Genomic DNA, 12,165 nt, shown 5'->3' with positions numbered 1-12,165 from the left:
AACTGATCCTTTCAAAATTTTGAGGAACATAGAATCATACATAGAATGAGATAAGTTGGCCCATGGTGCCTTTGCTGGCTATTTGAAAGAGCCATCCAAATAGTCCCACTTCCATACTCTTTCCCCACTGCCCTGCAAATTTCCCCTTTTCCAGTATATATCCAATTCCCTTTTAAGAGTTGCTATTGAATTTTCTGCCATCACACTTTCAGGCGGTACATGCCAGAAGAATTTAAGATTGTTTTTTGAACAAAAGTAGGGGTAAGTTAACATTGCAATTGAGCATGTAGCTTCGGCCCACTAAAGTGGAGGCCTGTCAAAGTGAAAGTGAAAACAACGGATGTTGTTGGGAGCTCGGGGTCCGGATGTCAGTAGCTGCAGCCTGGCTGACACTCAGAGTTCACCAGGCTCTTTGTCTGCGCTCTGCTCTCCGAGACCAGCACCATGCCCTGGGCATTCCTGCTCCTGTGCTTCTCCGGCGCACAGCTCGCTTTCCCCGGACGCTGCAGTGTCCGGGAGCTGCTCCATTTCCAGCAGCCGGGGAACGAGAGCCGAGAGGCGGCTGCCGGTCACACAGAGAAACTCTTCCAGTGGTTTATGGCGAAACACAACCGGAGCTACGCGGCAGGGAGCCCTGAGTTCATTCACAAATATCAAGTGTTCCAGGTACAGTATCGGGCCACCGTCTGCTGTATTCTCCCCCCCTGCTCTCCTATCATGCTCTGTGCACAGTTGCCAAAGTCAGACCGTAACAAGGAATCTGATGCTTGTTCTTAATAAACTGCGATGTAGATTGCAAGCCTATTGAAATGCAAGATCACTTTAAGTAACTTGTAGAGTGTCAAGTTTCCCCATAATGATGAAAATTACAATTTTTAGGGAATTAAAAAGAATATTTTAATGTTTTTTTTAAAGTTTGTTCATATTTATTTCAGGTTTTCCTTTTCCCTATTTGAGAGCCCCAATCTTTGTTTGGCTCTCTCTAACATTTTTTAAAAGTCTGAATAAAAGCAACTTGATCACTTCCTGGTTCCCTGTCTCTGAGAATTCTGCACCGTGATTGGATGCTTAGACAGCTTGTTGATGTTACATAGGTAGATTCCCACTACACTCATCTGAAATAAAAACAGAAAATGCTGGAAACCTGAGCAGATAAGGCAGCTTCTGTAGAGAGAAACGTTTCAGATCTGTGACTCTTTGTCAGAACGGGAAAAGTTCGAGATGTAACAGCTTCTTAAGGAAGTGCAGAGGCAGTGAAGGGGGGAGGGGAGGAAAGAACAAAATGGAAGGTCTGTGACAGGGTGTAAGGCAGAAGAGACTCAGACCAGAAACGTTAACTCTGTTTCTCTCCTCAGATGCTGCATGACCTGCTGAGATTCCCAGCATTTTCGGGTTTTATTTCAGATTCCAGCACCGCAGTATTTTGCTGTTGTACACTCATCTGACTTGTGCGTCGAGAAAGACAAACTTCTCGCCACAGATACTGCAAGATCTTTGTGGGCAGCTTTCTTCGGGTCCAGAGGCGAATGCCTTTGTTTCACCGCTGACTGCAAATTCCGGGCCATAGTTTCTTGCCCTCCCCCTTAACACAAACTTTACTCTCCTCAAATGGGGATATTTAAAACTAAATTGCATTCTCTGTTTTAGCCCTTCAGGTGAATAATCTTCATTGTTAATGATAGATTAAATGACTTTCACGCATTTAGACAAATATTTAAAAAAATAAGATTAACTTTTGACTGAAAAAGGCAAAATTCAGAACATCAGGACAAAGTAGGGGTGAAGAAGAAAACCTAAAGATTGGAATAAAATCAAGGACGAGGAGCAAATGGGACCAGAAAGTGAAACCCAAGAAAATCAAAACATTTTAATGAAAAAGAAATACAGTAAAAATACAAAATAGAATATCGTGTGGAAAAACAACAGCCAAACAGATTTTTAAAAGAAAATGGATGAAGAGAAGAACATTATGTGACTAAAATAATATGGAAAATACAAGGAAACAAAAAAATGTCATAATCCAGATCATAATTAGTTTCAGGACCATAAAAATTACATCGAATTTCATTGAATTTACAGCACAGAAACAGGCGGGTGTTTATGGTCCACACGAGCCTTTTCCCGCCCTACTTCATTTAGCCCTTTTAGAATATCCTTCTATCCCTTTCTCCCTCATGTACTTATCTAGCTTCCCCTTAAATTCATCTATGCTATTCGCCTCAACTACTTCTTGTGGCAACACGTTCCACATTCTAACTGCTCTCTGGTAAATAAGTTTCTCCTGCATTGCTTAATGGATTCATTCGTGCCAAAATTAAATTTATGCTGCCTAGGGCTCCTCACAAGTGGAAACATTTTCTCAATGTCTACCCTATCAAACCCCTTCATAATTTTAAAGATCTATATTAGGTCACCCCTAGAGAAAAGACACTTAGTTTGTTCAGTTTTTTCTGATAGCTGTTCTGGTCTCATCCTTGTAAATCTTTTTTGCATCTTCCCCAGTGCCTTTTTATAAGAATATAAATATTTTCAGATTCCAGAGAATGTGTCCACAGTTTCATGTCCTCTGGATGAGGCTTTAAATCAATGTCCCTTCTGTCTTGAGTGTAAAGGGAGAGGATTGGATGCTTAATATTCTCGGTATAAGGTATTCAGGAAAGTTAGGAAAGAACAAAAATGGAGGCAGGGTAGCAGTTTTGATGAAAGAAAATATTACAGTGCTAGAAAGAGAGAATATCCTTGAGGGTCATAACACAGAATCTATTTGGTTGAGATTAAGAAATAATAAAGGATCTATTACAATATTTAGTGTATGTTATAGGCCACCAATTAGTGGGAAGGAGATAGAGGAGATACCTCATGAGCCCGGCAGCATCATATGTGACTGGCACAATGCTCGTAATCGACGAAGGACATTGGCTCACCGGTGCCAATAACATGTCGGCAAGGCAGGCACACCTGCAAAAATCGGCCAAGCAGATACAACAACTTGTATTATATATAGCACCTTTAACCCCAGCTATTTACAATATATATTAATGATTTAGATGAAAGAATTGAATGTAATATCTCCCAAGTTTGCAGATGACACTAAGCTGGGTGGCAATGTGAGCTGTGAGGAGGATGCTAAGAGGCTGCAGGGTAACTTGGACAGGTTAGGTGGGTGGGCAAATGCATGGCAGATGCAGTATAATGTGGATAAATGTGAATAAATTTGGTGGCAAAAACAGGAAGGCAGATTATTATCTGAATGGTGACAGATTAGTAAAAGGGGAGCTGCAACGAGACCTGGGTGTCATGGTACATCAGTCATTGAAAGTAGGCATGCAGGTATAGCAGGCAGTAAAGAAAGCAAATGGCATGTTGGTCTTCACAGCGAGATGAGTTGAGTATAGGAGCAGGGAGGTCTTACTGCAGTTGTACAGGGCCTTGGTAAACATAGAAACATAGAAAATAGGTGCAGGAGTAGGCCATTCGGCCTTTCGAGCCTGCACCGCCATTCGGAGGGAGAGGGCTCTGAGCTAGTTAGAGTGGGTGAGAGCTCAGATGAACAGGACCCCAAGAAAGAATGCAAAAGGCAGGAGGCAACAGAGCAGAGTAGCACTGGGGTAAGGGTAAACCACAAAGTGATAGGAAGGGACAATATGTATGAATATAAGGGGCTGCAGGAGGGGTCAAAACTAAAAATCATGATTTAAAAACTAGTATTAAAACACTCTACCTTAACGCACGCAGCACTCGAAATAAAGTAAATGAGTTGAAGGCACAAATCATTACAAATGGGTCTGATTTGGTGGCCATTACAGAAACGTGGTTGCAGGGTGGCCAAGACTGGGAATTAAACATACAGGGGTATCTGACAATTCGGAAGGATAGACAAGAAGGGAAAGGAGGTGGGGTAGCTCTGTTAATAAAGGATGATATCAGGGCAGTTGTGAGAGATGATATTGGCTCTAATGAACAAAATGTTGAATCATTGTGGGGGGAGATTAGAGATAGTAAGGGGAAAAAGTCACTGGTGGGCGTAGTTTACAGGCCCCCAAATAATAACTTCACCGTGGGACGGACAATAATCAAGGGAATAATGGAGGCATATGAAAAAGGAACGGCAGTAATCATGGGGGATTTTAACCTACATATCGATTGGTCAAATCAAATCGCACGGGGTAGCCTTGAGGAGGAATTCATAGAATGCATATGGGATTGTTTCTTCGAACAGTATGTGACAGAACCTACAAGGGAGCAAGCTATCTTAGATCTGTGTAACGAGTCAGGAATAATAAACGATCTCCAAGTAAAAGATCCTCTCGGAATGAGTGATCACAGTATGGTTGAATTTGTAATACAGATTGAGGGTGAGGAAGTAGTGTCTCAAATGAGCGTACTATGCTTAAACAAAGGGGACTACAGTGGGATGATGGCAGAGTTGGCTAAAGTAGACTGGGAACACAGACTAAACGGTGGCATAATTGAATAACAGTGGAGGACTTTTAAGGAGCTCTTTCATAGTGCTCAACAAAAATATATTCCAGTGACAAAGAAGGGCGGTAAGAGAAGGGATAACCAGCCGTGGATAACCAAGGAAATAAAGGAGAGTATCAAATTAAAAACAAATGCGTAGAAGGTGGCCAAGGTTAGTGGGAAACTAGAAGATTGGGAAAATTTTAAACGACAGCAAAGAATGACTAAGAAAGCAATAAAGAAAGGAAAGAAAGATTACGAAAGTAAACTTGCGCAAAACATAAAAACAGATAGGAAAAGCTTTTACCGATAAATAAAACGGAAGAGAGTGACTAAAGTAAATGTTGGTCCCTTAGAAGATGAGAAGGGGGATTTAATAATGGGAAATGTGGAAATGGCGGAGACCTTCAACAATTATTTTGCTTCGGTTTTCACAGTGGAAGCCACAAAAACCATGCCAAAAATTGCTGGTCACGGGAATGTGGGAAGGGAGGACCTTGAGACAATCACTATCACAAGGGGGGTAGTGCTGGACAGGCTAATGGGACTCAAGGTAGACAAGTCCCCTGGTCCTGATGAAATACATCCCAGGGTATTAAAAGAGATGGGGGAAGTTATAGCAGATGCATTCGTTATAATCTACCAAAATTCTCTGGACTCTGGGGAGGTACCAGCAGATTGGAAAGCAGCTAATGTAACGCCTCTGTTTAAAAAAGGAGGCAGACAAAAGGCAGGTAACTATAGGCCGGTTAGTTTAACATCTGTAGTGGGGAAAATGCTTGAAGCTATCATTAAGGAAGAGATAGCGGGACATCTAGATAGGAATAGTGCAATCAAGCAGATGCAACATGGATTCATGAAGGGGAAATATGTTTAACTAATTTACTGGAATTCTTTGAGGATATAACGAGCATGGTGGATAGAGGTGTACTGATGGATGTGGTGTATTTAGATTTCCAAAAGGCATTCATTAAGGTGCCACACAAAAGGTTACTGCAGAAGATAAAGGTACGTGGAGTCAGAGGAAATGTATTAGCATGGATCGAGAATTGGCTGGCAAACAGAAAGCGGAGAGTTGGGATAAATGGGTCCTTTTCGGGTTGGAAATCGGTAGTTAGTGGTGTGCCACAGGGATCGGTGCTGGGACCACAACTGTTTACAATATACATAGATGACCTGGAAGAGGGGACAGAGTGTAGTGTAACAAAATTTGGAGATGACACAAAGATTAGTGGGAAAGCGGGTTGTGTCGAGTTAGGAGACCAAAACACAATACTCCAGGTGTGGCCCTCACCAAGGCCCTGTACAACTGTACTAAAACCTACCTGCCCCTGTACTTAAATCCCCTCGCTATGAAGGCCAACATGCCATTTGCTTTCTTAACCGCCTGCTGTACCTGCATGCTAACCTTCAATGACTGATGTACCATGACACCCAGGTCTCGTTGCACCTCCCCTTTTCCTAATCTGTCACCATTCAGATAATAGTCTGTCTCTCTGTTTTTACCACCAAAGTGGATAACCTCACATTTATCCACATTATACTTCATCTGCCATGCATTTGCCCACTCACCTAACCTATCCAAGTCACTCTGCAGCCTCATAGCATCCTCCTCGCAGCTCACACTGCCACCCAACTTAGCGTCATCCGCAAATTTAGAGATACTACATTTAATCCCCTCGTCTAAATCATTAATGTACAATGGAAACAGCTGGGGCCCCAGCACAGAACCTTGCGGTATCCCACTAGTCACTGCCTGCCATTCTGAAAAGTACCCATTTATTCTTACTCTTTGCTTCCTTTCCGCCAACCAGTTCTCAATCCACCTCAGCACACTATCCCCAATCCCATGTGCTTTAACTTTGCACATTAATCTCTTGTGTGGGACCTTGTCAAAATCCTTCTGAAAGTCCAAATACACCACATCAACTGGTTCTCCCTTGTCCACTCTACTGGAAACATCCTCAAAAAATTCCAGAAGATTTGTCAAGCATGATTTCCCTTTCACAAATCCATGCTGACTTGGACCGATCATGTCATCTCTTTCCAAATGCGCTGCTATGACATCCTTAATAATTGATTCCATCATTTTACCCACTACCGATGTCAGGCTGACTGGTCTATAATTCCCTGTTTTCTCTCCCTCCTTTTTTTAAAAGTGGGGTTACATTGGCTACCCTCCACTCCATAGGAACTGATCCAGAGTCTATGGAATGTTGGAAAATGACTGTCAATGCTTCCGCTATTTCCAAGGCCACCTCCTTAAGTACTCTGGGATGCAGACCATCAGGCCCTGGGGATTTATCGGCATTCAATCCCATCAATTTCCCCAACACAATTTCACGACTAATAAGGATTTCCCTCAGTTCCTCCTTCTTACTAGACCCTCTGACCCCTTTTATATCCGGAAGGTTGTTTGTGTCCTCCTTTGTGAATACCGAACCAAAGTACTTGTTCAATTGGTCTGCCATTTCTTTGTTCCCCGTTATGACTTCCCCTGATTCTGACTGCAGGGGACCTACATTTGTCTTTACAAACCTTTTTCTCTTTACATATCTGTAGAAGCTTTTGCAGTCCGTTTTAATGTTCCCTGCAAACTTTCTCTCGTACTCTCTTTTCTCTGCCCTAATCAAACCGTTTGTCCTCCTCTGCTGAGTTCTAAATTTCTCCCAGTTCCTGGGTTCATTGCTATTTCTGGCCAATTTGTATGCCACTTCCTTGGCTTTAATACTATCCATGATTTCCCTTGATAGCCACGGTTGAGCCATCTTTTTTATTTTTACACCAGACAGGGATGTACAATTGTTGTAGTTCATCCATGCGATCTCTAAATGTCTGCCATTGCCCATCCACTGTCAACCCCTTAAGTATCATTCGCCAATCTATCCTAGCCAATTCACGCCTCATACCTTCAAAGTTACCTTTCTTTAAGTTCTGGACCATGGTCTCTGAATTAACTGTTTCATTCTCCACCCTAATGTAGAATTCCACCATATTATGATCACTCTTCCCCAAGGAGCCTTGAACAAGATTGCTAATTAAGCCTCTCTCATTACACAACACCCAGTCTAAGATGGCCTCACCCCTAGTTGGTTCCTATAAGACCACACCTTGAGTATTGTGTGCAGTTTTGGTCTCCTAATCTGAGGAAGGACATTCTTGCTACTGAGAGAGCGTGGCGAAGGTTCACCAGACTGATTCCAGATTGGCAGGACTGACATATAAAGAAAGACTGGATTGTCTAGGCTTATATTCACTGGAATTTAGAAGAATGAGAGGGGATCTCATTGAAGCATATATAATTCTGACAGGATTGGACAAGTTCGATGCAGGAAGAACGTTATCGATGTTGGGAAAGTCTAGAACCAGGGGTCACAGTCTAATAATAAGGTGTAAGCCATCTAGGACCGAGATGAGGCGAAACTTTTTCTCCCAGAGAATTGTGAACTTGTGGACTTCTCTACCACAGAAAGTTGTTGAGTCCAGTTGGTTGGATATATCCAAAAGGGAGCTAGATGTGGCCCTTATGGCTAAAGGGATCAGGGGCTATGGAGAGAAGACAGGAGTGGGGTACTGAAGTTGCATGATCATATTGAATGGTGGCACAGGCTCGAAGGGCCGAATGGCCTGCTCCTGCACCTATTTTCTATATTTCTATTTCCCAAGGCACTTCACAGGAATAGTTTGAGACACAAAATTTGACACCGAGCCACATAAGGAGAAATTAGGGCAGGTGATCAAAAGTTTGGTCAAGGAGGTAGGTTTTAAGGATCGTCATATAGGAGGAAAGAGAGGCAGAGAGGTTTAGGCAGGGAATTTTAGAGCTTAGATTCTAGGCAACAGAAGGCATGGCCACCAATGGTTGAGCGATTATAATCAGTGATACTTAAGAGGACAGAATTAGAGGATCGCAGATACCTTGGGGGTGAGGGGTGGGGGGGTGGTTGTGGGGCTGAAGATTACAGAGATAGGGAGAGGCACGGCCATGGAGGGATTTGAAAATAAGAATGAACATTTTTAAATCGAGGCATTGCTTAACCGGGAGCCAATGTAGGTCAGTGAGCAGAGTGGTGATGGGTGAGCGGGACTTGGTGCGAGTTAGGACTCGGGCAGCTGAGTTTTGGATCACCTCAAGTTTACATAGGGTAGACCGTGGGAGACCAGCCAGGAATGCGTTGGAATAGTCAAGTCTAGAGGTGACAAAGGCATGGATGAGGGTTTCAGCGGCGATTTGCAAAGAAATAATTCATAGGTGCAAGAACTGTAGAGTAATGATAATCGAAGACTTTAATTACCCAGTATTGAATGGGGCAATGATTCTGTTAAGGGCAGAGAAGGTGAGGAATTTCAGGAGAATTTTCTTGATCAGCATGTTTAGTGCCCAACGAGGAAGGAGGCATTGCTGGATCTAGTCCTGGGGAATAAATTGGGTCAACTGGAGAAAGCCACAGTCGGGAAGCATCTCGGAAATAGTGATCATAGTATCGTATAGTTTAAATTAGTTAGATGGGGAAGGACAAGGAGCAATCTAAAATAAAAAAACTTAACTGGAGGAGAGCTTATTTCAGCAAATTGATGAGGGATCTGGTCTGGGTAAATTGGAGTCAAAAACTGACAGACAGAAATGTAATGGAGCAATGGGTGGCCATTAAAGAGGAGATAGTTCGGGTAGAATCTTGGCACATTCCCATAAGGGGAAAAGGGAGAGCAACTAAAGCCAGAGCTCCCTTGATGATGAAGGAGTTAGAGAGTAGGATGAAGCAGAAAAGGGAAGTGTATGATAGATGTTAACTTGATAATACAAGTCAGAATCTGACTGCATATAAAAAGTACAGACGAGAAGTATGAAAAGAAATAAGGGAGACAAAGAGAAAGTATCAGAATAAATTAGCAGCTAACATAAAAGGGAATCCAAAGGTGTTCTATAGACATATTAACAGTAAATGGGTTGCCAGAGGAGCAGTGGGGCCGATTGGGACCCAAATGGAGATCTATTAGTGGAGGCAGAAGGTACGGCTGAGTTACTTTGAGTATTATGCATTAGTGTTTACCAAGAAAGAGGACTTTGCCAAAGCTATGATAAACAAGGAGGTTGCTGGGATTCTGGATGAGATAAAAATAGATAAAGAGGAGGTACCAGAAAGGCTAGCAGTATTAAAGGATACTGATGGAATGCATCCTAGGTTGCTGAGGAAAGTAATGGTAGACATTGTGGAGGTGCTAGCCACAATTTTCCAATCCTCTTAGATACAGGGGTGGTGCCTGAGGAATGAAGGATTGCAAATGTTGCACCCTTGCTCAAAAAAAGGGCAGCAGGGTAAACCTGATAATGACAGGTCAGTCAGTTTAATGTTGGTGGAGCGGAAGCTTTTCAAAACAATAATCCAGGAAAAAATAACAGCCATTTGGACATGCATAGACTAATAAAGACGAACCAGCACAGCTTTGTTTGACTAACTTGATTGAGTTTTTTGATGAGGTGACAGAGGGTGTGAGGGTAGTGCAGTTGATGGTTGTGTATATGGACTTTCAAAAGGAGTTTGATAAAGGCTTATTCGCAAAATTGAAGCCCATAGGATAAGAGGGGCAGTAGCAGCATGGATACAAAATTGGCTAAGGGATAGAAAACAGAGTTGTGGTGAATGGTTGTTTTTCAGACTGGAGGGAGGTATACTGTGGTGTTCCCCAAGGTTCTGTAATAGGACCACTGCTGCTTTTGATATACATTAATGACTTGGACTTGGGGAAACAGGGTACAATTTCAAAATTGCAGATGGCACAAATCTTGGGAGTGTAGTAAACAGTGATGAAGATAGTACTAGATTTTAAGAGGACATAGGCAGGCCAGTGGAATGCACAGGCAGATGAAATATAATGCAGAGAGTGTGAGGTGATACATTTTGGTAGGAAGAATGAGGAGAGATCATACACACTGGTACAATTTTAAAGGGGGTGCAAGAACAGAGAGACCTGGGAGTGTGTGTGCACAAATCTTTGAAGGTGACAGGACAGGTTAAAAAAGCAGTTAGTAAAGCATATGGGATCTTGGGCTTTATAAGTAGAGGCATAAAGTACAAAAGCCAGGAAATTATGCTAAATCTACATAAAACATAAAACACAAAAGTCCTGCCCCAGCTGGAGTACCGTGTTCAATTCTGGGCAACATCATTTTGGAAGGACGTGACGGCTTTCGAGAGGGAACTAGAATGGTTCCAAGGATGAGGGAATATACTTATCAGGATAAACTGGAGAAGCTGGGGTTTTTCCTTAGCACATAGAAGGTTGAGAGCCAATTTGATAGAGGTGTTTAAAATCATGAAGGGTTTAGATAGAGTAAATAAAAGAAAGTGTTTCCAATGACCGAAGGGATAACCGGAGTGCACAGATTTAAGGTGATTGGCAAAATAACTAGTGGCAACATTCGGAAAAACTTTTTTACACAATGAGTGGTTAGGATTTGGAATGCACTGCCTCATCGGGCGATGGAGACCGATTCAATAGTAGTTTTAAAGGGGAATTGGATAAATCCTTGAAAGTTTAAAAAATTGCAGGGATTTGGGAAAAGAGCAGGGCAATGAGACTAACTGGATTGCTCTTTGAAAGAGCTGGCACAGACACGATGGGCCAAATAGCTTCCTTCTGTGCTGTACTATTCTATGATTCTGTGAATGCACAATGCTCAGAGAGCAGCCACGATGCCTTCATTTTGTAGCAATCTGTCATACTATGTGAAGGAGCATGCAGACTTGTCAGGTGACTGCTAGAGGATTGTGAATACTCACTGGAGTGCTGGCAATTGACCCCATTGAGAAACCCAGAAACAGACAGCGAGTGAATAATGAAGCTCATTTCCTTTAACGGAAGTCTGCTGGAGCATGCTATTGTCACGTTCAAGCAGAGTCCATAGTTTTGAAAGATTAAATAGGTGTTCTATTCTGTAGCTCTGACAGCATCTCCAAAATCATAACCATTGCTACATGTTGCTCACTTTTGCCATCCAAAGAGGAATAACCCTGGAGTATGAGATAAAGCCTCAACCCTTGGCAGAGCAATAGGGAAAGAAACTGGTTTAAGGTGACTAACAGCTAGGAAGATTCATGTGGCCATTACTGATTGACAGGACAGGCAGCTGTCTAATCTGGCCTGTGCACAGTCCTATTCTGCATAATGATAGTAGCCCTGTACCACTGTGCCCTCTATTACAACCAACTGCACCTTAATTACCATGTACATCCATTAATCCATCACCTGCTCAGTTAATGTACTGCTCCTCAAACTTGATTTATCTTTTGAATTTTAAAAATGTAGAATTTTTAATATCAGATGAATAAATTGCTCTGTACTCATAGATATTACTGTGAGCAAAATTGAAACAAAAAAGAGGAGTTCGATAACAAGGCAAAAGAATAGAATATTGTGAACAAAAAGGTCTCTTTATTCCATTTCAGTACAAATTATCTTAAATACAACCTTCTAGTTTGTTTCTCATTTACTTCCTTGGAAGGATTAATGTTATGAATTTATCTGATTTGTAAACGATTCTCTTGTTTGCATGTTCATTCCGAGTCAATGCTTTTGATGATATCTCCATAATGTCACTGCTGGGAAAATAGTTAATATGCTTCCGAATTGTGATCTTTACAGATACAATAACAGCTTGCATTTATATAGCACCTTTAACATAGGAAAACATCCCAAGTAGGA

The 12,165-nt window shown here is 42.1% G+C and overlaps 1 protein-coding gene across 1 annotated transcript in view; it reads left to right on the top strand.

Annotated features, from left to right (window-relative positions):
- Window positions 1-377: 377 nt before the first annotated feature.
- Window positions 378-12,165, top strand: part of ctso (cathepsin O) — an 86,012-nt gene continuing 74,224 nt past the window's right edge. The window contains exon 1 of the mRNA XM_070865243.1: window positions 378-666. Within this exon, the coding sequence (XP_070721344.1) occupies window positions 445-666 (222 nt within the window). The 5' untranslated portion in view covers window positions 378-444. The remainder of the gene's footprint in view (window positions 667-12,165) is intronic.

This window comes from Pristiophorus japonicus, chromosome 2 (assembly GCF_044704955.1).
Source record: "Pristiophorus japonicus isolate sPriJap1 chromosome 2, sPriJap1.hap1, whole genome shotgun sequence".
In the NCBI taxonomy this organism is placed as follows: domain Eukaryota; kingdom Metazoa; phylum Chordata; class Chondrichthyes; family Pristiophoridae; genus Pristiophorus; species Pristiophorus japonicus.
The sequence above is the reverse complement of the archived record's forward strand: the minus strand, read 5'-3'. Positions and strand labels throughout refer to the sequence as shown.